This window comes from Protomyctophum parallelum, assembly GCF_964188405.1.
Source record: "Protomyctophum parallelum genome assembly, chromosome: 10".
Lineage (NCBI taxonomy): Eukaryota > Metazoa > Chordata > Actinopteri > Myctophiformes > Myctophidae > Protomyctophum > Protomyctophum parallelum.
This window is the reverse complement of record NC_139704.1, coordinates 22,546,707-22,574,174: the sequence shown is the minus strand read 5'-3', so window position 1 is coordinate 22,574,174 and position 27,468 is coordinate 22,546,707. Positions and strand designations below refer to the sequence as shown.

The window sequence follows — 27,468 nt, the reverse complement described above, 5'->3', positions numbered from 1 at the left end:
AAAAACTAGGGGTGCACGATTATGAAATTATGACCGATATCCAATCTCCAATTATTTGCGGGGTCATATCTGCCGATGTCGATTCTGACCGATTCCGATATTATACAGAGGACCACAATGGAAACAAGCCTATGCCCTAGGAGCTTAGCCCAAAGCCTGTTAACACATTCTGTAAATACGACGTCTGGAAACGCCATAGGGACTCGAACCGAGCGGTACATACAACGTCTGTAGACGTCCTAGCTCATCCTCAATGATACCGGGCGAGAGAGGAATATTCTGAATTTTTTCCTTTTTTTTATTTGTCAGTTCGCCTTTCAGCTACCGTATGGCCCACTCTGCAGTCATATTAGTTTACAGTTGACTTAGCTGTTAGCGCGACAGAAAGAATGACTGGTTTCTCCTAATCCAGGGTGCTCTCCGTGGTTCTGAACGGATCGATATATTGGCGCTTCATTTCTGCTCCTCATCCGTCTCTCCCGCAAAATATTAATGCTTTTTGGATTATATATCGTATAAATTAAAACGATTGCAATGTAAGCTAGCAATATAAAGCACACAGCGGATTGTTTCCGGGTCGTGGGTTTCAGAGTAAAAGCGGCCATAGAGGTGGTGCCAGAGCTCCTATTTTGAAGGTTTTCCGGCACTGATTAATAAATCAATAAATAGCATCTTTTCCAAGCGTGTTTTCACAATTTAATGACTACTGAATGAGTTATTCAGTGTATTATTTTTCTTATTATTATTATTATTTATTTATTTTTGCTGGTGAAAACCGATGAAATAATCTGTATTATTTTGAGACTATTCCGATACAGCATTTTTATGGCCAGGCCCATTTCCGATTATGCTACCGATTAATCGTGCATAGAAAAAACTATAAAAACAGACAGAAGAACTACATTTTCAACACACACACACACACACACACACAGAAACAAGACAAATTGACAAAATGATGACATATGGTGTCATGGCTGGTATCATACAGTATCTGATACCTGTTGTATTGTAAAATACAGAAACGTGTTGGTGGTTGTGAATTTAAATAAACACAGAAAAGCCTTGAGATAAGTAAGATAATTATTACTTCTACGAGACTACTACGGCTACTACTACAGTACTACAAGTACTACTTGCTGATAAAAAAAAGCTTGTGTATTTTGAAAACAAAGTGGTTACACTGCAATATTTTGAATTTGTGTATAGTGCTTAAAGATTGGCATTAATACCAAAGCACTTGTCTTGATTAGCTACTGTCCTGTGGATCTACCAGTAGATCACAAAGGCTGTGCAGGTAGATCACATGACATGGCCCTAAAAAATATGTCATTAAAAAAGGAAAATCTGCCACTTGAATTAAGGTGACTTGATTGATTGACATCATATGTAGTAGTAGTCTAGTCTAGTATCAGGCTCAGCACAAACCCACAATGCAATATTTTGTTTTCAAGAGTGTTGCGCACAAATGTCAGTAGCATTACAAAAGTTATACAAAACAAAACAGTACCAATTCCAGATTTGTTTTGATCTGTTGTACATACATTCTGTATTTATTTGTTTTTTCTGTATTTATCAGCAATGGTAGTAATGCCTTCTGAAAATAAAATGAATGTAATCTCATGACTTCTGAGGACTTTATGCTGGTGGTATAGGACAAGTAAAATACCATAATAATTTTTCTTCTTCTCCATTGATATGCTGTAAAATAATCATAATATGCTGTTATCTCTAACACATTGGATAGTTGGCCAAAGACAAAGATCTATTCCTGAACCTTCCTGTATCCCCACGTGGGGTGAAAGTGAGGCTGAAGATGAAAGCTATCTAATTCATTCTTGTAAAGAATGAATCCCCTCTTTGATGAATGGCAGGAGACAGCTCCTGTGGACACCAGGGCATGATTAAGACAGTGTAGGCTAATAGGCTTTAAGTTCATTAGCAGAGGACATTGTGACCCTATAGGCCTACTACGCTGCTACTGTCATGGCCTTATCTGGACAACTTCACACCAGATCAATCAATTTTTGTTTCCTTTACTATATGTATAAATAAGGTACGCTCATTACCTTTGGTGCCATGTTTTCAAAAGGACTCAACCAGGACAGATTTTAGCCCAACCAAAACTAAAGTTTAGGCCTAGGGTTTTGCTGAAAAACATCAACCAACATGCCATGCACAATTTGCCTTGATGTGTCCAAAACTAAAACTAGCTTACACCATTCACTCAGTTCAGTCACTGTAATATATGCAATATCATATGAGATCTCTGTATCTGTCGATTTTTATGTCCATAGCCTATATGGCGATCCCAGATGTAATCATGTTTTTTCGAATTTGTTCGGCCCAATAGATTGTGTTTGTTGTCATGATTTATTGTCATGTGATTGTCACCTCCCGAAATCCAAGTAAGGAAGCTGGCATTTCTGTTCACAAAAATATATATTTTTTTTTTATTATTTTTACATTTCTGCTATGCGGCAAGCTATATAACATGTTTAGATGATTTATATTTATATTAGGATAAGTTTGCGCGACTGTAAAGACGAAACGGAAGTGGGGAGGAGGCTTCACTTCCACTTTATGGTTTATTCATGATCAGAGCTTCCGTAATGCTCCAGACTGTAAGCATTCGAGTCATAGTGACGTGGCCGAGGTGCACCAGCCCGCTGACTCCCCCGTTAGTCCATTTTAATAATATAGGATGAGACTCGTAGACTTGAAGCCATACTGTAGCAAGGAGCTGAAGTCTGATGCAAACTGTTATTTAATGAAAAACAAATGTATGGCATATAAACGACTGCTGCCTGACTGTGCAACCAAATTATGAAAATTACACCAGAAAACAACATTTACTTCATAGACTAGTTTTTATTTCTTACACTTTCACAAAAGCTACTTAGTCATTTATTTTGTTCAGAGTATTTGTTTAAATTCAAAGCACTTCACTCGTAAAGACAACCGTGAGGTTGTGTTCAGAAGATGTTCAAACATCTGTTATTGTGGCTCATTCATTTTGACTCTTTGCTGATGATGGCAGGCAATCTGGACGTTATCTTCAGAAATACTGAAAAGGCTGCACAGCAGTGGAGAAAACAACATTGTCATTATCAATCCAGCTGGAATGTTAATACACTAATACTAAATCTCTCTGTAGAAAATATACCCTTTAATATAAATGTCCCTTTGCCAAAACTTCTAATGTAAACAATGTGTGTTCTTTCACAATCACTAAAACAAAGCGTTGGTATCCAAACTGTTGTGTTAGCAAGGTTCATAAGGCCTGTGTGAATTTTAAGACTTATATATTATTATTATTATCACTGTTATTACTGCGGTTACTTCATGGAGGCTCATGGAATCAAAGAGGTCCAGTTAGTGCATAGTTATTCCGAATGAATTCAGAAGTAGTGAGTCTATTCAACTTCTAACTTCTATGTTAGGTGAATAACTCTAAATAGGCCAGGCCATCCAAGCCAGGGACGAATAGTTTTCATAATCCTCATGGGGGCCCGTGCTTGGTGTGGACGGCCCTTACAACCCATTTAAGCCTAACGTGGAAATTAAAAAAATGTCTTCTTAAACATGACAATTTTCTGAAACACCTCATCAGTGGTTCTCAATATTTCATGTCAAGGACCCCAAAGATTATATGTAATAGGCTGCCGACCCCCATCTGAAAATATGTTGTTCCAGGGACCCCCAGCAAAGATTTTAGTTAAAAATCTCAGGATTTCAGCTCATGTTGATTTCAGCGCTCTTCCTGTCCTCTTGTAGGCCGGCGTCACTGCTGTTTGGGACGCTCAGGTTCGTACTTGAGAAGCATGCCCAGGGAGGCGAAACCGAACAGGAATGTCTGGATGAACCACAGACAGCGAGTCGCCATGTCGTCTATGCCTTTTTTACTGCAACGACAGATTAGATAGATTGATTAATCACAACACACAGACAATTCAACAACAAACAGATGTTAGATTTCAACAGTGTCTATTTCGTCGACTAAAACTAAATCAAACATGTTCGCCGACTATCTTTTTTTCACTGACAAAAACGAAATAGAAACAAAATGAAAACTAAGCTATGATGACTAAAACTAAGACTAAATATATTGACAATTTCGTTTTTTTTTTTTAACTAGACTAAAATGTTAGGAAGGGACTATAGTGGACAAGACATCCAGTACAAGTACTTTTACACTTGGTTGTAAGTGTAAGTGTAAAATCAGCCATTACGACGACATCAAGGCCTGCCCAAATACATTTTAGTCGACTAAATCAACCGCAGATTTAGTCGACTAAAATCTCATGACATTTAGTCGACTAAAACTAGACTAACACCTAAAACATTCCGGGTGACTAAAATGTGATTATGAAAACTATTCAAGAGACTATGACTAAAACTAACTGGATTTCAAGTCCAGTCTGGCAGCATGTACAGTAGTTTAGTTTATTCGCACAATAAAAACAGTACAAAAAGGTAACATCAATAAAAGAGAAGTGTGTGCATGTGCATGTACAGTATAATCAGATATTTAGAAAGAATTAATCAGACAGTCAACAATCCCGAAAATAAGGCAATGGGACAAAGTGAACCCCAACTTGACTCTTTTTCTATCAGTTACTTACCACAAAAACAAAGAGAATAGCATTGAAAAAGAAGAGAATTGACAACCACTAACACTTACCAAAGATCTGTTCATAAACTCCAAATTCTCACAGTGTAACGCCAGGGCTCCACCGGACGCGTTGCGTCTCCATCGCGGCATGACTACGGCAACGTCACGCTAGAGGTGCTCCACCGCGGAGCACCTCTAGCATAATGTTGCGCGTCAGCAACATTATGGATAATGTATTGTAGGTACGTGCGTGCGTCAAAAAAATGAACCGGGGCAATTTTTGAGTCACCGAACGCAGCACAACGCAACGCAACGCAGGCAGTGGAGCCACCCTCCATTGATTAAAAGGGAACATTCCCGACGCTGACGGAGACGCAACGCTGACGCGACGCGGACGCGCCCGGTGGAGCCCTGGCGTAATACTATGTGTCCTAGAGTATATCCAGTCTGTGTCTTTAGTATTTACAAAACACTGCTGTCCCACTTGGCTCTTCGTCCCAAGTGGGACATTAAAGCTTCGACAATCTGCCTCCGTCGGGACCTGTTGTGTTGTTTATTTCGCCCAACATAAGGTTCATCTGTTTTTAGCTCAGCTGTCGCGGTTCATCAGGTTGTTTTGGGTCAAATCTTGACTACATTTCCCTACTGTGGTCCATCTCAGTGCAACGTTTGGGATTCGACCCTGGGCCATTCGGAGCACATGACCCAGAGATCGTATAAGCCGGCGACGTTTGATTTCCGACACAACACTGGAGCACCTGGTCATCCTAAGGGCCGATTCATACTCCTATTTTACCGCTGTTTCGGCGCTGTAGTGCCGAAATGATTTTGGTTAGTCAGCAAGTCAGAAGAGCCGACTTTCGGACGGGGCCCGCCCCCCCGAACCTCAAATGACGTCACATTGTAGGCTCTACAGCGCCGAACCGACTTTTATTCGGCTCTAAAATAGGAGTATGAATCGGCCCTAAGTGTGCAGCTCTTTATTTGCGATCTTCTCGGGTCAGAAGATGCCAAAAATGTTGTTTTGCTGAAACCTTATTGTTTAAATTGTTTTGTTTTCTTTGATCTTGTAGTGTTGTATCGATATTTTAAATAAAGGTTGAATGAATAAATTAATGAATGAAACATTAAAAAAACGCCAGACTAAACAGGCTGATTCGCGCCACGGATGACACTCACTAAACTCACTAAACCTACATGCCCAGACACATTCCTGGCTTTGGGCTTGAGATGGTTCACACCAGAAGTGATTTTAAAAGTGCTGAAAGGCGTTGAGGCAACATTTGGGAGTACTGAGCAGTGAGCACACTGCTGGATACATACAGGACACTTGGGAATACACAGTTTACAAAAAGTACTATCAAAAGTACATTTTGCTAGGGTTTTGCTGTCGTAAATAATGGACCCCTATTTTTTCCCAGTTATCTATCCAACAATATTCTCTCTATTTTTTTATTCTTCTTCAATCACTGGGTAAGTAAAAACATATAGGGGCCTAGGGGGTTAATGTAATTTTGGGGGTGAAGTATTCTTTATGGAATGCCTAAACTAAATATATGGTTTCTGTTTTCCTATATTGAGAAACTGGGTTTCTCTGAACTTGGAGACCTCCCTTGCATGTCAAACGGGAGACTAGCTTTATTCTTTGTATCTGTTTCCTGATCACATCCTTGCTAGATAAGTTATAACATGAATGTGAATAGGCTATGATGAAAAACAAAGATTTTGATCAGAGCACTCTCTAGTGGAGAACGAGAGTATTGTTAGTTATTACCTGCACATCTTCATTGCAATATAGGCCTCAAACAAATGCACAGCCCAGGCTGCCAGCCACCTGGACAAGACAAAAAAGTCTTCATTTGAAAAAGGTTCAACTAACTCTAAACCAACTTTAAACTGAAAATGCTTAATGAAGAACAGAGTAAAATGAACATTTGTGTGTTCATAAAAGACCAATGCAGTAATGTAGTACACTGTTAATGAATGAAATACTGAATGGTAACATAATGGGGGCACAGAATACTGGAGGGGGGGCGCTTTCCCCACATTTTTATTATTCAGCAAAAAAGTGAATTGTCAAAGTACAGATGGCCAGGTGAGAATTTTCGAGCATGCACAGTTTGCACACCAGGTCATGTTCCAAAAATCTTCATTTTTATTACACCACATAGCATGACGTTTCAAGCCTGCACTGTGCATTCTCAATTCAATTCAAATGAGCTTTATTGGCATGAGAAAACATACGCTTGCTTGCTTGCCAAAGCAAGTGTCAAAATATAATAAAAACAGTCGAAGATGGGGAAAGTATTTACAGTTGGAGCCAGGGGGTACAGCATTTTGTTCAACAGAGCTGTGTACTCTAATTTTATTTGATGTTTGCTTCTGCCCTGCACCTTGTGCATGCATTTTACAGCTTGGTAAAGCTGTCAAGAGTACTACTAGTACAACTAGTACTTTCGTGACATTTCTCCCCATTGGCTAATTGTTTGCTAAAGGCCAGCCAATGAAGGGTCGTCATTGGCTTCCCATACTCTGAACCGGCGGCGACTTTACATAAAAATATTTTAAGTTGCACTATTCTAATGTTGTTATATGTTTTATTTCAATTGGATTGCCACAATTACAGTACTTAGGGTATAGCCACATGACAGTACTTAGGGTATAGCCACATGACAGTACTTAGGGTATAGCCACATGACAGTACTTAGGGTATAGCCACATGACTTGAGAAAGACAATAGCCCTTTAATTGTTGTGATACTCAACAATTTGTTTGCTAAAGGCCAGCCAATGAAGGGTCGTTATTGGCTTCCCATACTCTGAACCAACCAGAACTGCGGTACATCAGGGAAGCTGCCGCCACCAAGACTTCTGGAAGTATATTTCAACCTGTCTCACAATAATAGTTTCCCAGTTCTTTTCCCCTAAGTATATGCCTTTAATTAGTTTAAAACGTATTAAATCGTATTTACCGGATGCTACTTATTTGTTTGTATTTCTCTGTTTGTATTGAATATCCTTCTGGAAGGTAGTTGGAGATATTACACAATACACATTAAAGCATGAGTATACACATTTAGTTGAAACTAGAACTGCACTCTGTCGAGTGCATACTTGCTTGTTGCACACTAGTAGGCCATAAATGGCCAACTAGTGCGCAAGCAGAGCGCGCAAGTACTTTCGACCGCTGTAAACTGTGAAATCTCAGTATCTCTGTGAAGGAACATTTGAAATGTCTAATTATTAGGTGTAACTATTTGCTACCTACGTACTTTATGCATGTAAACACCTAGTATTATTAAGTATGGTATAAGTTTCTATCTATATAAGAAATACAGTTTTATCAATTAAGAAATATTCTGGATCTCTTTTGAAAAATAAATCATTGATATGTGATGAAAAAAACGGTATATAAACTGAATTAAAATATGCTATACAGTATAATTATTCTATTATTTATTCTAAATTGTCAATTGTTTTAAATGTATTTCATCTTGGACTATAGTGATATTAATACTAAATCATGATCAGAGTAATATGTGTCTCTAACTTCAAGACACTGCCCGTCTCAAAAGGACCTTTAGGTCAGTGGTTCCTGTCAGTCGCTGCCCGTCTGACTCAGGATGTCTATATATCTTCTCTTTCTAGAATAAAACTTAATGACTTAGTTTTTGCACACTACTTTTTGATAATGTTGAATGAAACTAACGTAAAGCTTTATGATTTACTTTTTGACACTACCGTTATTTTTATACACTCCAGAAACATAATGTTGTAATGAATATGTAAGTGACGACTTTGGATTGTTATGTATATTGTATATGTCAATCAGTGCCTCCCAACACTAAAACATATCATTACGTCACCATCGAAAACCAATTACACTCTGGTCACCATCGAAAACCAATTACACTCTGGTCCCAGCAAATCAGGCACAATTTGCTGTTTTATTTGCATACGCATCAAAAGTGGTGGGTTGGCTGGGACGGTGCATACGGACCGGGCGAAACTATTACTTGCGTGCTCTGCTTGCGCAAGTAACAAGAACTATACAAGAATAAAAGAGCACACTGAGGGCTCCGAAGCTGTAATTAATAGATGCCTTTATATTGCACCAAAAGGTGACTGTGAAGTTTCGAGCACTCCGACTACTAATAAAAACTCAGTAACTAAGGTGGTGTCCAGACAAGGACGTATACTGCGTTACCCCGGGCAAGTATTTAGCCGATCTGCCCTTTCTGCCACACGGAGACTGCGTTTTTGGGGACTTAACCGGCAAATTTTCAAACCACCTCCCATAGTGGGAAACTTTGTCGTCTCCATGTGTACAGTGAATGCCGCCTATTTGCTGAAACGGTGACGCAATAGTCCCCTCGTCCCCTCCAAACTAACCGCACGTCACCAGACTTTCCACCTCCAGTATCACAGATATATATTTTTTATATTTGCACATAATGTCTATAAATCTCTTATCTGAAAATAGCCGGTCTGCAGCCAGTGCATGAGCTTGTAGATGAGCTATTTTCTGAGAACAGATATAAATTATGGTGATTACCAATCTGGAAAGGCAAGAAAAAAACTCAGATCGGTGAACCAATATTGGGAGGTGAAGTGGTGAAGTGGTGAACAGTCGACTCCAGCGTCCTCACTTCCCACATTCATTCACACACCAATGGTGGCAAGCTCACACCGACCAACTCATGGGAGGCAACGTAGGGTTCAGTGTCTTGCCCAAGGACACATCAACATGTGGACAGGAGGAGCAGGGATTCGAACCACCGACCCAGGGACCATTTGGACGACCTGCTCTACCTCAAATTTGATTTGCTCTACATGTAAAGTGTCTTGAGACAACTTGTTGTGATTTGACACTTAAAATATAATTGATATGTTGTTTTTGTTATGTTTCAAGTGGGTTGCCATAATGACAGTACTTAGGGTATAGTCACATGACTTGAGAAAGACAATTGTCCTTTAATTCAATTATGACCAGTACTCCAGAAGTTGTCCTATTCTGCTACAGCAGTCATGTGACTGAATCGTTGATTAGCAGATGCATTTAAATGTCTTTCATCCTGAATCTGCCAAGAAGGAAGACGTCTTTATAATATATTAGAATGGGTCACACGAGTCACAAATAGTTTCCTAGTTCCTTCTTCTTCTTTTTCCTGTGCCTTTAGATTTTTTTTTACCTTACTATTTATTTTGTATCTTCATCCTTAATGTGGTGCTGCTATGACAATTGAATTTCCTTCTGGATCAATAAATGTCTAAGTAACTATCTATAGATGTTAACTTTGCTTACACCTAGTCAGAGAGTTAAAGATATTTAGCATGTCTACACATTAAAGCATGATGATACAAGTACAAGAAAGAAAATAGTTTCAACCTGGTGTCTGTATTATCATTTTCAAAAAATAAATTACCACATTTATTGCAGATCTACAAGCTCGAAACATGATGCGTTGGCAGCGACATTACATAAAAATCAGACCAGTCTGAAGCGAGTGGTGCAACAGCACCCCCTATTGGTACTCTAAACCTCGGGACAAAGGGACATAGTCACATAGGTTAGGACATAGGGACAAAGCTGTTCCTTGGAGTGGTTGCACCACTCAAAGATAATTTAAGTTGCACTATTCTAATGTTGCTACAGCAGTCATGCGATATACTGGATTGGTGGACGAGGACAATTTGATTGTTTTTTTAGCCACATGACAGTACTTGGGGTATAGCCACATGACAGTACTTAGGGTATAGGCATTAGCCACATGACAGTACTTTAGGGTATAGCCACATGACAGTACTTAGGGTATAGCCACATGACAGTACTTAGGGTATAGCCACATGACAGTACTTAGGGTATAGCCACATGACTTGATAAAGACAATAGCGCTTTAATTGTTGTGGTACTCCACAATTTGTAATATTCAGATGTTGCTACAGCAGGCATGTGACTGAATGGTTGATTATTATCAGATACAGAGCATTTGAAATGGCAGAGCTAACAATGTGGAAATGGTCAAAATCATTATATATATATAATCATTTTTTCACAGTAGTACACACTAGCAGTGGTGGAAAGTAACTAAGTACTTTTACTTAAGTAGTAACTGTACTTAAGTGCAATTTTGAGGTATTTGTACTTTACTTGAGTATTTCCAATTTCCAATACTTTTACTCCACTACATCTCAAGAGCAAAAATTTGTATTACTCCACTACAATTACTTGAAAACTGTAGTTACTATAGTGATTTAAATATAAACATACATTAACCACTTAAACCCATTTCGGCCATTTGAAAATAGCTCTCAATGCGTCGCAACACATTTTTAACTTGTGAAATGGGACATTCTGCAATATGAATACTTTTACTTTTAGTACTTTAAGTACATTTTGATGCCGATACTTTTGTACTTTTACTCAAGTACATTTTCAATTCTGTACTTTTACTTAAATTGCAGTATTGGTACTTTTACTTAAGTAAAACTATTGAGTACTTTTTCCACCACTAGTCACAGTCATGCCAAAGAAATCTCAGTGAGTGCACAAAAAGATTTAAGCAAATTGACCCTTACGTGGTTACAGTTACATTTGACACTTCATTTTAGGTTTTTAAACAGTTTAAGCTTAACAGTAACAGTTTAAACTTATTCGCAAGAAGGCCTCACTTACTTACCCTTTGTATATGAAGTCAGGGTGGTTGTCCACCAGGTGCTTGGACAAGGACCCCAGTGGACCCAGGTTTTCAAAAGGTATCTTTTCTGGCGCAAACACCGTGCACTGCAACACACAGTTAAAAAGAGGCGTAGCGTTTAAGTCAGGTGACTTCAACAGGCAGGAGGTCCATCCGTGACCCCTAGGGGGGGGGTCCTCAGCAGTGCTGTTTTCGTTGACTAAAACTAAGACAGGCAGCGCTGTCAAACAAATCTATGAAAGCTATCTATGAAATCTATGAAAAAGTGTAATATGCAAAACAATTTTATACAATATAGTGGGGGTCCCTGGGTCATCTCACTCTAATCTAGGGGGTCCTTGGTATGAAAAACATTGAAGGTGTAAATTATTTTTATTTAATACTTCATCCAATCAGCGGGAGAGAGAACTCATACAGGATACACACAACAGTGAAATAGGTGACAAAAATAACTTGGCACATAAAAATGAAATTTTTGAAGCTTCAAATGGGTTCTCTCTCTCTCTCTCCTGACTGCCACCTGGGAGTTAATTGTTTATGAGAAATCTGAAGGGAAGGGATACAGAACTAACTCTATGTTTACTATCGGGTTATAACTTATAAGTCAAGTGTTTAAAAGTTGTAGTAAAATAGATACTTAAAAAAAAAATAACAATGACCACAATAAAATTTTAATATTGTCATGTTATCAGTGTTTCCACACCTAAGCGGAAAACTGCGGAAAGAAGCTCCACCTCCGCGGATGACTGCCGCGGAGGAGAGCATTTCTGGGAATCTGGCCGTCGCGGCAGTCGTCCGCGGAGGTTGAGCTTAATTTCCATCCACCATCTGTCTAAAAACCCGGAAAAGAAGCTGTCCGACAGCCGAAAGCGTCCGCGGCTCTTTAGTAAGTCTGGCAGCACCTTGTAGAGCACCGAAGTCTGACGTCACTTTCAGTAGAGGGCGCCAGTACACAGGTTCATGTATTTTTTTATTTGCATTGAAATCACCATAGGGGGATTTTAGGTCGTTTAATAAGAACTGTGTATGAAAAATAAACCGATCATCCCAGCCTTTCTGTCAGGGGGGTGGCTGTGCGTCGTTAATGATGTCCGTTCATATTTGATACAGCCAGTTTCTGGAGAAAATGGAATTAATTTGGCAGCAAAAGCCTTGAAACTACATATGAAAGCAATGTCGCTGCTAATATACGTCACGCCCAACTGTCAACGCCCAACACACTCGGCTCGTACTAACCACGAAACATTAAATATCAATACAAAAAACTAATAATTAACATGTCAGTTTATGTTGTGGTACGGGCAGCTGCAGCCGGAAATGTAGTCTCTGGGTTGTTTGACTCGTTTCTAGCGCTTATTGTGTTACTCTTTGGGTATATTTGTACATTTCCACCTTCAGTCGATGCTTCATATCCATATGAGTGAAAAGGCCGGGGTGATCGGTTTATTTTTCAAACACAGTTCTTATCTGAAGAGACCTATGGGGATTTCAATGCACATAAAAAGGACTGGCGCCCTCTACTGACAGTGACGTCAGGACTTCGGTGCTCTGTCCAACATATGCATGGACAACATAAAAGACTATTCTATTTTGCTCTGTTTAAAAGGGGCCCAGAGCCCCGACAAAAGCATAGTTGCTGTTCTAACTTGGCCTATTGTTATCAGACAATAGCCTAATACAAAACGTGTATGTCTGCACTGCATGGGGAAATTATCAATAATATGAACCATAATGCTAACTCAATAAATACAATTCGTTTAATTACAACATAACAAAATAAACAACTTCATTCAGAGAAAACTTAAACGGCAGAAAGTTTAGCTGTTTTTCACTGGACTTTGTGCCCTGTCTGCTATCTCGATGATGGGTGGATATGATAAACGGTCAGATTATCGGTGATGCAAGACTTGGCAGTGACCCTCAGGTGTTTAAAAACTAAACAACATTTAACGCATTATATATGTATAAACACCACGGGAAACATAAGGGCGTATGCAAATATATACATATGGCGAACCATTAACAACTCCTGCCCGGAGACATTTTCCTGTAACACAAGTACTAAACAAGCTGTGTTTACGTGTCGTGTAGTAGTACATCTGAACATTAACCGCTTCATTATCGTTATTATTAATCACTTATCGTATTATTCAGTTCACTTACAGTGAAGTATCCCATTGAGAATGTCACGGTAATAATCCAGAAGAGGCTCGCTCTTTTGAAATATTCGCATCCATCGCTTTTGGCCATGGCTGCTCAGTATGTTGCTCTCTCTGGTGTTGGTCCCCCTGTCAAATACGTACGTGTAACACGAGAGAGAGAGAGAGAGAGAGAGGGGGGGGGGGGGGGGAGAGATGTCCCATCTACCATCATTTAAGTTTGCAGCATGACAATTCTCACCTTCAATAATAATGTTTTTTTTTATTGAATGAATACATGCAAAGTATGGAATATCAGTCATTTAGACTAGGGCTATAGGCTACATGTATGCAACAATATCCAAATAATGTTTTACTTTTAGAAAATAAGTAAGCCGTTTGAGAGAGGGAGAAGGGTAAACTAAAATGTATCCCATGATTCCCGTCATTTATGTTCATCATTTAAATTTGCAACTTAATTATTCAAGTAGGCCTATATTTATTATATATGCCTGCAGTTTTGTTTTGTGTGACATAACCTTCAACCCTGAGCAATAGCGTAATTGATTCATATTCATTGTCCAACATTTAGAATATCACTAAAGTACTACATAATTCTGCAATGTCTTAATTTTGCCAATGAATGATGGCCATTACTTTGATAGGTGTTAAAGGGGGCTTGAGTGGGGGCACATGATGTCGACGTATAGGCTACACCCATCCCACTTCCCACATCACTTCTAACCTGTTACTGTCACATGATGACAATTCTCACCTTCAATAATGTAATTTGTTATTGAATGAATACATGCAATGTATGTAATATCAGCCATTTAGAGGGCTATAGGCTACATGTATGCAACAATATCCAAAGAATGTTTTACTTTTATAAGTTATAAAATAAGTAAGCAGTTCCAAGTTTGCCTGTTCAGCCTAGTATACGCACGTGTAACGAGAGAGAGAGAGAGAGAGAGAGAGAGAGAGAGAGAGAGAGAGGGAGGGGGGAGTAAAAACTAAAATTTATATCCCATCATTTATGTTCATCATTTAAGTTTGCAACTTTGCATCCAGAAATGTTCTAATTTATCACTAAAGTACTACATAATTCTGCAATGTCTTAATTTTGCTAATGAATGATGGCCATTACTTTGATAGGTGTTAAAGGGGCTTGAGTGGGGGCACATGATGTCGACATAGGCTACACCCATCCCACTTCCCACATCACTTCTAACCTGTTACTGTCACATGATGACAATTCTCACCGTAATATCAGCCATTTAGAGGGCTATAGGCTACAGGTATGCAACAATATCCAAAGAATGTTTTACTTTTAGAAGTTATCAAATAAGTAAGCAGTTCCAAGTTTGCCTGTTCAGCCTAGTTTGTTAGTTGTTACTTTCTTTATATGATGATTTTTAGAAGTGTATATATTTGTATTGACTTGTGCTTTCATTTGAAATTTACCCATTCTGCATAAATAAAATAAAAACTTCAATAAATAAATCAATCAATCTGAAAAGATTGTTAAATATTATTTGAACACTATTATAGTTGAACGTTCTACTCTGTTTATTTAGTCTCATGCTGTTTGTGCCAGGGGGTTTATGTCTTATTTAGTTTTTTTTGGATTGCAGTTTGGATTGCAGTTTTAAGCCATTTTGGATGGGAACACCTTTTAGTGTTTTAAGCATTATGTTGTACTTTAGCTGTTGAAAAGTAGCAGATCTACAAGCTCATAGCGTGCCACGCTACGAGCTTGTAGCTCTGCTATGTTTGAAAAATCGTGAAAATGTGGCGCAAATCTTTATATATATTCTTTCAGAGCGAACGTTTTTAACTCATATCTTTGCTTCTGGGGGGGGGGGGGGGGTCCCTGGAACAACATATTTTCAGATGGGGCCAATTACATATATTTTTGGGGGTCCTTGCCATGAAAATGTATGAGAAGGACTGACATAGAAACATGGGCTTTTCAGAAAACTCAGGATTTAGAAGCCATTTGTAGAATCATCCTCAGGTCTAAATGGATGAGAAGTGAAGTTCAGGTGATCATGTGATTTCCACGATGCAAGATGTTAACTAAACAAAGCTACAGTGAATAGCTTTCACTTGACTGGGTCGTTGGGCGAAGCTTTCTTAAGCTGATCACTGTGTATGCTAACTTGCCACACTTCTATTGTGATGGTAATGCCAGGTACTGGTTGTATATAGTGCATATATATATTATATTGAAATTGTATTTCCTTTAGAGGATAGCCCCTTGAGATGTATCATCTCGTTTTATAGAGGGTCCTCGATATACTTTGCATGAAAGCACTTGGTGATGTTATGAATAAGCAGATCTGTCATGTTTCTTTATCAAGATAGTTTTATGGATTACACGAGGGAAAGTCACTTAAGACATGAAGCTTGCTTCATGGCTGGGACTAGTCTGTTAGGAGCCGTCCCAAAGCACAAAGACAGTCCAGCACAGTAGTTGCCCGTCAGATAATGATGGAACAGAATGGTCTTATCTTGTTTTGGTTTAGATAACTCTGGTTTTTACATTTACAGAAAAGCCACATCCATGGGTTTATATACAGTATGTCATCTATGTTGTACACTAAATACATCTGCCCTGTTAATATTGCATTCTTATTGGGTCATGCTTGCACAGTCAGAATCCTAAATTAGCTTGGTTAAGGCCCAAATATTTTAAAAGATCTGACATGACAGTGTCCTATTAATCACTGAGTCATATTATCCACCTTTGTTTTTCCTCTACTGATAACAACTGTTCTGCATATGAAAAGTAAATTGATAGGCTTCTGCAAAGAATGGCGTTTTACATTTCGCTAACTGTTGTGAGTTAATATTTCTTCAAACCCATTGTTTTGTTGATTAATGCCACCGCTCCACGCACACACCCCCACAAACGGACACCACTTTGTTCTAACCTGTCACTGTCACATGAGGACAATTCTCACCGGTCTCAAATTAGTTTGATTTATTTTTCATTACCCTGTAATGTGAAATTGTAAATATCATGTTACTACATAAATTAACAATCCAAACTGCACTGCACTGCACTGCACTGCACTGCACTGCACTGCACTGCACTGCACTGCACTGCACTGCACTGCACTGCACTGCACTGCACTGCACTACACTACACTACACTACACTACACTACAAACTAAACTAAAATGTATCGCATCATTTAGGTTCATATATCTGTACAAATAGAAAAGCGATATACAGATATATTTATTCAAAATAAAGTTTGCATTCCAAAAATATCCATCCATACAGTATATGTTTTTTCTGGTACTGTATGTCATAACCCTGAGGAGAAGATGAATGGTTTCATCTCCTTTCTCTAACTGAAGCACACTGTAAACAGAGTTTTTGTTTATGCCATTTACTCAGATTTTTTTATGCACTCTAGATAGGAATCTCTGCTAAAATGCCTAAAATATAAATTGGATATTTATAACTTATAACTTAATTCTGCAATGTTTTAATTTTGCCACTGATTGATGGCCATTACTTTGATAGGTGTTAAAAGGGTCTTGAGTGGGGGCACATGATGTCATACACACCCATCCCACACCACTTCAAAAACCTGTCACTGTCACATGATGACACTTCACACCTTCTTACTTTTGGGGTGTGGGTGTGGCTAAACTGAAGACTGACAACTCAGGGGATCAATAAAAGGTGCCCTCCAACAAACTGAAGACAGACACTGAGAGACCCTCAACCTAGAAGGAACACTGAACTCCACTGCAACTATACATTTGGAATATGGAACAGCATTTGACCACAAACATGCACTCCAGCACTGGTAAGAAACAGATGATTTCAAGTTGTCATGAAATATACCATAGCTTGTGAATGAGATTTGCCTAGCAGTGGATTTTAGATAGGTGTTCTTTAAACTGCTTGGACTACCAGATAATTGTGCGTTGTATTATGCAATGTGACGTTCTAGTGTCTCAACGGTGGAAGGAATGTATTGAATTTGTGTGCCTTATTCTCTTAGTTTTTTTTCATTGTCCACTGAAACATGTATTGAGCTTGTAGATCTGCTATTTTATAAATAAAATCCATTATTATTATTATGGGGTTCATGATAATAATCTCTCCTCTCCTCTCCTGACAGATGATCCTAGACAGGTGGCCTCTGAAGCCAGCGGTGCCTCCTCTCGCAACACCAGCCGCAGGAAGAGGACCAGCTTCACCAAGGAACACGTGGAGCTTCTCCGCATCACATTCCAGACGGACCCCTACCCGGGCATCAGTCTGAGAGAGAGCCTGTCCCAGACCACCGGCCTACCCGAGTCACGCATCCAGGTATGTCACCTCTTTCGCCGCTTTTTGCATGCATACATACACGCTCACGGGTGAAGTTACTGTTAGTATGGAGTTTAGTGATAGGGCTCTGTTTTTTTATGTATCCTTGCATAGAACTATTGGCAACACAATCTCAGTCCTCCTTACTTTATTTCTTTATCTTTAAGACAATGCAAGCATTTTTTATCAGGATGTTGTTTGGATTGACAGATAGACTGTACAATATCTATCGGCATCTTACAACAAACTAGATAAGCCCCCGGGAGCTCTTGCTCTGTTCCAATTTCTGTTTACACAGAAAATCATTAACTGACACACAAGAGCAGAATGTTCTCTTTATCTATTTAGTTTAGCAAACCTATTTGTCGTCCTTTCTTTTTTTGCACCATACCAACCTTTTCTAAATAACGATCAGTCTCTAACCGTCTTCCTTTCTTTTTCCATCAGGTGTGGTTTCAAAACAGAAGAGCTCGCACCCTGAAGTGCAGAGGAGCCAAAAAAGCCTTGTGGAAGTCTGAGCTTGAAAGTCCAAACAATCAGGAATTCTCTCCGCCCCTCACCATGATCCCCAGCGGACCCGAGTCCGACACTGGCCCTTTGCCACCCCAGGGACCTCAACCAGGCTACCATGGCCAGGTAAAGGAGGAGACGTTGAACTTCTGGCGGCACCCTCAAGCCTACTCTACCCCTGTGCACCATGGGCACTACGGCGTCATGTATCAGGCCGAGCAGGATCGCTACCCTGGAAGCGGCTCCAGCCCACCCATGATGAATGCCTGGGCTCAGCCGGGGAGTCAGACGTCCCCGGCCCATTCTTTTTGGTGCCCCTCTCCGCCTGAGGGAGCAGCCTTCCTGTACCCTGGATCTGCAGAGCAGCAGCATTACATGTCGGTGTCCGGTACAGGTTCAACCACGTCCGGGAGCTCCCCCCCTGACACCCCCGATTCCGGCTACTGGGGCAGCGGCCAGGAGAACAGCCCCCCACAGGAGGACCATTACCCCCAGGTGTTTGACACCTGGCAGGGGTATGCTGCAGAGGGCCCCGCGGAGTCGGCCAGCCCAGGGCCGATGATGCAGCATGCACCTCTGCCTCTGCATGCAGCTCTGCCTGAACTCTCTGTTCACGAGGTTCTTAGAGAGCTCGGTGACGAAGAGTCTTGGTGAGAAAAGGGACTGGACAGTCAATTCCCTAAATGACAGTGACGCATATTGAAAATAGCTGGTCTACAAGCTCACAACCACATCATTTGGGATTCTGTGTAAATTATTTAGATTTTGTGCAATTGCCATTTGTGTATTTATTTACTGTGTATTTATTTGATATGTACATAAAAAGAGGACTGTAGTGTAGAGAGGACTGTAGTTGATCCCACCAAACTATTGCCAACAGGATCTACTATTTTATTTGAACAAACTTTATCCTACAATTGATCCCCAAGATTGACTTGAAGCTATTTAGTTTATCTATTTATCGTGTATTTATGACTTACTTATTTATGATTTACTTGAAGCCATTTAGTTTATCTATTTATCGTGTATTTATGACTTTCTGCACTTTTATACAAAATAAATCCGTTATAAAACGATACATTCTTTGTTTTTGTGGTAAATCTCTCTCAAATTCAAAATAACTTTTTATTTGGTGTTTCGGTCGTTAGACCTTCAATCAGGACAGACAATGAGGTAATATTATATGGTAATATCTCTAAAACCTAAAACTGAGTAGTAAAGTACTTGAATGCAGTGGTGGAAAAAAGTACTCAAATGTATTAAAATGTACTCAAGTAAAAGTACAAAGAGTATAGTATAGTAGGCCTATACACCTCAAAATTGTACTTAAGTACAGTACTTGAGTAAATGTTACTTTACACCACTGCTTGAATGTATTTGTTATCCACATGTGACAGCTTGTAGAAAGAAAGTAGGTCAATCTCATTACCACTAGATGGCGCTTGTGAGTTGGGACATGGGCACAGAGGCAGCATGGGCACAGTACATTCTGAGTTTCTGAGCCAAACTTAACTCTTGTCTTTAGTATAACAAAAAAAAGTACATATGGGGCACTGTTGATTTTGTCGACTAAAACTAAGACGAAAAATGTTCGGCAACTACCTTTTTCCACTGACGAAAACTAAATGTAAACTAAATGAAAACTAAGCTATATGATGACTAAAACTAACTAAATATAAGACTAAATATACTGACAATTTCGTCAACAAACTAGACTAAAATGTTAGGAAGAGACTAGTGGACAAGAGATCCAGTATAAGTCATTTTGTAATTGGTTGCATGCTGAAAATAGACGATCTACAAGCTCACAACGCGAGTAAGTGTAAAAAACAGTCATTACGACGGCATCAAGGCCTAAAACTAGACTAACACTAAACATTCCAGGTGACTACAATGTGACTAAAACTAAATGAAAGCTATTCAAAAGACTGACTAAAACTCAAATCTAAATTTGCTGTAAAAAACAACACTGGTAGCCTACGGGGGGAATATTAAAATATTAAAAATCAATTCCCTTTTGTCAAATATGGTTTTGTTTGTTGGTATTTACATCTCGATCAGCATCGTAGACTATATGCTCTGTTCTGAAACATCTGGACCTGAGCACTCCTAAAACGTGTCTCAGAAACCTTCAGTGTTTGCTAGTAGCACTGTTTGCTGGGTCAGGATGAAAGGATAGTTCTTCGTCTGTTTACTGTTACCAGTTAACAAACATGTATGTCTGCGTGGGCACTGCGTAACGTCCACTGTTGACCTGCTGACCTGAAGCATATTTCTGTGTCATGCAGCACAATGGCAAGAACAAAAGACAAGCACACGCAGGATGTCAGGGCTTGAAACAATGTTCCTGTAGAAATGCATTGCGGTTATCTTTCGATGGCCACCTTTTGCTGTTTGTGCGTTTTTTGGCAAGTAGCCCTCATCCTCAAGGCAGGAAAGGTGGGCGTTCTTTTGTAAGACAATAGTCTGGGATGTAGAAGGGAACGTCGTGACCCCCCCTTGCTTTTTTATGTGATAAAGATAGACAGAATGAAGTGTTGCAGACTTGTACGTCTCCCGCAGCGCGCTGACGTTTAAGAGACAGGTGTTCACAAGGTGGACGGTCGCCCCATATGGCAGTGTTGATTTGGTCGACAAATACTATGACGAAAAATGTTCGTCGACTACCTTTTTTAGTAATATATTGACAATCTTGTCAACAAATAAAAACTAGACTAAAATGTTGGGAAGGGACTAGTGGAGAAGAGATCCAGTATTAGTAAAAAGTAAAGACACAAGTCATTTTACACTTGGTTGCATGCTGAAAATAGCAGATCTACAAGAACATACCGTGTGACACGGTGTGAGCTTGTAGATCGGCTATTTTCAGCAAGTGAAAAATCAGCCATTACGACGGCAGCAAGGCCCGCCAAATACATTTCAGACGACTAAATCAAATGTAGATTTAGTCGACTAAAATCGTATGATGTTTAGTCGACTAAAACTAGACTAACACTAAAACATTCCAGGTGACAAAAATGTGACTATAACTAAATGAAAACTATTCAAAAGACTATGACTAAAACTAAGATCAACACTGCCATATGAAACCTCTCCCTGTTAGGAACCATGGGGGTAGGAGGACGGGAACCATCACAATACCTATAGCCAACAAAGTGAAAAGATTACACGCAATAAGGAGTCAGAATAACGTCAATGGATATAGATTGGAGGAAATTTGCAATGGTCCTGTCACCGTTCAGTGTTTGACTTTCTGGTAGCCTATATATAGATTTTAAAATGCTTCAGAGTCAGCATACGTCAATCAGGGGACATTTGGTGAATGACAGTCATAGTGGTCATTATTATATTAATGATTTAACCATGAACTGCAATACGTTTCTTCCTATTTTATTTGCAGATGATACTAATCTCATTGCCTCACACAGGGATTTAAACACCCTCGTTAAACGTTAATGATGAATTGTTGGACAATTGTTGGATGTCTTCAAATGGTTTCAATTGAATAAGCTTACCCTCAATATAAAAAAATGCAACTTCATGATTTTTAGTAATATAAACAAAACATTTCCCAAAGAAAAACCTAGAAATGTAATCAATGGCTCTGAAATTTGCCAGGTTCCCCATACTAAATTCTTGGGTGTCATTATAGACGAACATTTAAATTGGAAACAACATATTGATGCTGTATGTATGAAGTCTATGAAGATGCTTGGTATATTGAGAAAAATCTGCCCTTTTGTTCTTCCTTCATGTCATTTAACACTCTATTATAGCTTAATTTTCCCTCAAAATAATTACTGTAATATTGTCTGGGCTGCTACATATTCAACACATCTCACTAAATTACTGATCATTCAAAAAAGGTTTCTGAGAATGATTTCACATTCAAATCGATATGAGCCGTCTGCCCCGCTCTTTATTAAATATTCACTATTACCCATTGACAAAGTAAACGTTTTTCAGACCCGTTTATTTATGTTTAAATTAAAAAAATGCATACAAGACATTCCGTCTTCTTTTCACAATTTCTTCCGTGTTACTTCTGACATTCACTCCTACCCCACAAGGCAAAGAGATCATTTTGAATTACCCTATTGTCGCACGTCCAAACATCAATCTTTCATCAAATTTAGAGGCCCTCATCTATGGTTCCACTAAATCCTCATTATCCTTGCCAATTCAAAAAACATCTAAAAATATATCTTATTTCTTCCTCTCTGTAGATTACATGTTTTACCGTGATGCGTTATATTTTCTTTTGTGTGTTTGTTGTTGTATTGTTTATTTCTGTTTTTTGTGCAGTCTGTGTTTTTATTTCTTTACTGCACAGCTGCCCCCCTTTGCCAACTTGTAGATTTATGTACTGTTCTTTATGAACTTTTAATCTTTTAAACCAATGACCTCTTCCTACAGGAAAGGATTCCATATAAGCCTTCTGGCTTCTTCCTTTCCTTGCATTGTATTTTTGTTTCTTTGATATGTTATTGTCTATTTTTTGTACTACATGCTAAATAAATAAACCTAAACCTAAACCTGTGATTTACTTATTTTGTTCACAACTAATGAGCTTTATAGAGATTACCGGTAATCAATTTTGGCCCCATATACACATCCGTTTGAGTTGTACATTCACAGACTTATATTAACACTGGGGATTTTACACTGTGATTTATGGCCCGCAGTCAATTATAATTATTTGTTTAGTGTGTAGTGTACTACAGCACAACCTTTCCTTGTGCATTGCAACAAAACTGAATTGAAGTACCATGTCTCGGGTTAACTGGAATCCAACATGAATGAATCACAAGAGTACTGTTGTAATGTGCATGCAGCTCAACACAGTCATGGGTCTCATCATGTGAGATTTGAGTGCTAGTGGCCCAAAAGCACCCCCCCCCCCCATTACCAGTGGTGGAAAAAGTACACAATTGTTTTACTTACCAATACTGCAATTTAGAACTACTTCGTTACAAGTAAAAGTACGGAATTGAAAATGTACTTGAGTAAGTACAAAAGTATCGGCATCGAAATGTACTTAAAGTACTAAAAGTAATAGTACTCATTGTGCAGAATGTGCCATTTCAAGTTCAAAATGTGCAATAGTACAAAATCTATTGAATAGAACAGTACTTAAGTAAAAGTACTTAGTTAGGGTTAGGGTACTGTTCTCCTGTTCCTAATCAGCTGAGAAGGCATGTGGATCCTTCCTGTGTGTGTGTGTGTGTGTGTGTGTGTGTGTGTGTGTGTGTGTGTGTGTGTGTGTGTGTGTGTGTGTGTGTGTGTGTGTGTGTGTGTGTGTGTGTGTGACTTTTGACTTGAGAGAGCCACTTTCAAAATGACCACCTCAACAAGATCTACCAACCAAAAAAGAAAAAGATGATCCCATTGCTGAAATTTGTTTAAAAAAGTATAATAATAATAGCCATACTATGGAGAAGACTGGATCATCACCTATAGATCTGCATATATGGAGCCGGGCCAGCAACTCTAACCTGACGCTGCCAGATGAGGGCGGTATTGGGTAACCATGTTCCCCAACACAGCAATCATCTGGGATCTCTCAGGCAGTTGAGCTGACAAAAATCCGTTCCGTACCGGACCAATCAGCGTGAGCTAAGGGCGGGATATGTGCGAAACCGGACGTGAAGCTATATAGAGACGTCAATATGATTGGTTGTGTTTGCACGCCCACACGGTGATAGACAGACGGTCCCATCCAATCATCTACCAAGTATCTTGAAAAAAAGGAACAGCCCCGTCATCGAATTTGCTTCCGCGATCCCAGATCCCAATAAGCTGTGAAACAAATTTGTGTAGCAAGCTTCTTGGATCTGGCAGCGTCAGGTTACAGCAACTCTACATCTGACCTCAAACCCTTAGATCTCCATATAATTATGGAGCTGACCTGTTCTGACATTGACCCCTCCCCACACGTCCTTCCTGTTCTGACATTCCATACATTATGTTGATCTGACCACATCAAACCCATGTACACTCAAGACACGCTCCATATATGGCCAGTACATCATTAATTCTGTATGTTGATTTGAGCCCCCCCCCCCATGCCAAAGCGCCAGCAGTCTATACCGTCACCCAGGGAGATGCATGCACGCGACCTCGCCCTTTGGGCCCGCAGGGCGTCTTACTGGTAATGCTACTAACGTTTGTGTACAACACACACACACACACACACACACACACACACACACACCCTGTTTAACAAACCAGGGGGGGGGAGACATGATCCACCGCCACCAGCCACATGAGTAATGGTCCTCAGCTGCCAGCACTTCCAAGGGGAGATGAAGCCTAGCCTTCGCAAAAAATATGGCTTGTAATTTAACCAAACCCTCCGCATGTGGCAACACACTCTAATTTAGGGGCTCATCTCTGAGCTTTGTGATTGCTTGCACCCTCCATTTTCTGTCTTACATCCCTTCTGCACTGTCCACATTTATGCTTTATGTCGCCGGGTGGCGGTACACAGTAAAAATCCTCATTGACCTTTATAGGTCAATTTGGTTACATTTGTTCACTCCCTGAGTTAAATCAACATGATTTACTGTACAGAAGTGTGTGTGTGTGTGTGTGTGTGTGTGTGTGTGTGTGTGTGTGTGTGTGTGTGTGTGTGTGTGTGTGTGTGTGTGTGTGTGTGTGTGTGTGTGTGTGTGTGTGTGTGTGTGTGTGTGTGAGTGAAATGAAATCAACAAAAGGTCTATCTGTATTCGAGAGAGCTAATGTGAGAAATACAGTATGTGAGAAAAATATACATGTGTGTGTCTGTGAGCACAAGTGTGTGTGTGTGTGTGTGTGTGTGTGTGTGTGTGTGTGTGTGTGTGTGTGTGTGTGTGTGTGTGTGTGTGTGTGTGTGTGTGTGTGTGTGTGTGTGTTCACACTAGTATGCACAGCACATGTCTACTCCCTTTATAAATGGGTTTGCAATCTAAGAGATATAATCTGGAAACTGTATAGGACAGATGGGATTGAAGATATCTCTCCGCATTTGTTTGCTTTTCCAAAAATAGACCGGCAGAGCATTTGCTGACCACTGTAAATAGACAGATGTAATAGTGCACTGCTTCCTGTATATTGGCCAACTGCATGTTTCATTCCCATTACCATTTATTTCAGTTTTGACTTTTGAGTGACTAATTGACCGAATTGGACGGTACACATTACAATATAGACATGTCATTTAATTTCAGGTTTTTATTGCAAAAGTGACTTATCAAGAGGCGCAGGATGCAGTGAAATCCACATTGTTCTTTATTTATTGAAGCCTTCACCTTTAAACTCCGTTACAGAAATAGACAGTTGATATTATATGTCAACCACAAGGGAAATATAAGGTTGGTCGCTCACTAATGAAGTCCACTGCAGCAAAGACCTGCCCTATAGCTGACATCACCGTCCTATACAGACCCATAAAATGGTTGTACTTAATTTGGATACAAAAGTTGTTGCCACAATAATACCGTGATTAATTAAAGATAACTATAGCCTGCAAAATCAACCGATCGTGTCCTATAAGCATCCCACTCATGCATCCCACTCATGCAGCCCAACCCAGTGAAAGCTGCTTGTTGCATTCTGTTGCTATCTCACACTGTAGTGGCGGGGCTGCCTGGCTGGCATGCACTATGCAACCTCTACAGTAGCTTGCTACTACACGTATTTGAAGGCAAGTATGAGGTAATTGTTTGGTCACGTGACATGAGAGCTGCAGCAACTGTCAAATGTGATGATACTAGTGCTACACAGGGAGGTTCAGAGGCCCCGCCCCCTGCATCTGATTGGCCCTCGCACATCTGTCTAGGGACCATCAATGAACAAGGGTTGAGATGGCTTTTGCTCTCACTGTGGCCTGGCTGGCCTGCAAAGAGAGCTACTGTGACTGTCTCTCTCTGAGGGGAATGCAATCACTGAGAAGATGCTACTGCGTTGAAACATATCAGCCATTGCCCAAGTCTGCGTTGACATAGCCTAAATAATAAAGAAATGACTCGCATGTTTTACTTAAGTAAAAGCACCAATAGGCCTACTGAAATATAGAAATTCTCTGTTGCAGAATGTGCCTTTCACAAGTTTCCAAATATTTAAACATCTTTTGAAAATAACAGATCTACAAGCTCACGATGCGACACATTGTGAGCTTGTAGATCGGCTATTTTCAAATGGCCAAAATGTACAGTATATAGGGTTTAAGTGGGTATTTGGGTAATACATGTATTTCTAATAATAATAATCAAAATAATAAATTTAAAAAGTCAGTGGTCAATACTATGGTATCTGGAGAACTCGCCAGTGTACCAACTCGCCGTGAGTAGTGCATTTTAGTTTGACTTCACCTTCATTTAAATTGCATTGAATTGAGAGAGAGAGAGGATAGTTGTTTAGAGTTTACACTAGAGAAAGTAGGAATGCTAAAAGATGTAGAAAATAAAAATGTAATTAATTAGTAAACAATTCCTGAAATGATAGGCCTACTTATCATTGCTATTCACATACTCACCTTTTTATCATCATCTAGCTGACCATTTAATTGCACAAAATAATTTGATCACTTTGGAAATTCCAAAGTGTTGAATGAGTTTACCAAGTCGGCGACTTGGTAAACTGGTGAGTTCTCCGGTATCCAATACCATTACCAGAAACACACAAAGAGCTAGTCTTGCATGCTCATAACAGGTCTGTATAACTCTGAAAGTGTTCAAATGGAACCAAATGGACCCTGTTCCATTTGTACACTCAAGAGTTATCTGAGAATCGCCAGTGCTAGTTGGACTCCTAATGTCCCATGGTGTCGTAGTAAGTAAGTGTAATTCATGATATTCTGAAGAAAACCATGGAGACTTGACATGTCTTATGATCAAAATAAGAACATTATATTGGCGTGTAAGTGCAAAAAAAAAAAAATCTAAAATGTTTAAGCGACTTTTAATTAAATGTGCAAGTCTTTGCCACTAGTGCACACGACTCATTCCACTCCACTCCCTTCAATTGCCATTTTGTATTAAGGGCACACTGTGCAGCGTCCACACATTCAAGGTCACAGCCTACCTGGAAAACTGCACTGCAGAGGTCAAAACTGTAGAATCTGCCCGATTACTTGCACCTCCTCCTCTCCTGTGGTGTCTCCATCTGCAGCTCGGACTCCCTCACATCTATCA

General features: G+C 39.6%; 1 protein-coding gene across 2 annotated transcripts; it reads right to left on the bottom strand.

Moving 5' to 3' along the window:
* Positions 1–2,857: 2,857 nt before the first annotated feature.
* On the bottom strand, positions 2,858–27,468 carry tmem254 (transmembrane protein 254). 2 transcript variants are annotated; one of them, XM_083775444.1, is made up of 5 exons: positions 27,359–27,468; positions 13,476–13,600; positions 11,295–11,398; positions 6,390–6,449; positions 2,858–3,905 (listed from the first exon to the last, which is right to left on the bottom strand). In XM_083775444.1, exons 2-5 carry the CDS (start codon positions 13,560–13,562, stop codon positions 3,785–3,787), a joined length of 372 nt encoding a protein of 123 aa, XP_083631570.1. In that variant the 5' UTR covers positions 13,563–13,600; positions 27,359–27,468; the 3' UTR covers positions 2,858–3,784. The 2 variants fall into 2 exon arrangements, with proteins under 2 accessions (XP_083631570.1, XP_083631571.1); XM_083775445.1 differs by lacking the exon at positions 6,390–6,449.

What these genes read in the sequence shown, in the direction of transcription:
- tmem254 (XM_083775444.1), bottom strand. Translation starts at nt 13,562, where the DNA reads ATGGCCAAAAGCGATGGATGCGAATATTTCAAAAGAGCGAGCCTCTTC. An exon ending in TCTCAATGGGATACTTCACT is followed by an intron (nt 11,399 to 13,475) that starts GTAAGTGAACTG and finishes TGTGTGTTGCAG; the next exon opens with TGCACGGTGTTTGCGCCAGA. An exon ending in CCTGACTTCATATACAAAGG is followed by an intron (nt 6,450 to 11,294) that starts GTAAGTAAGTGA and finishes TGTCTTGTCCAG; the next exon opens with GTGGCTGGCAGCCTGGGCTG.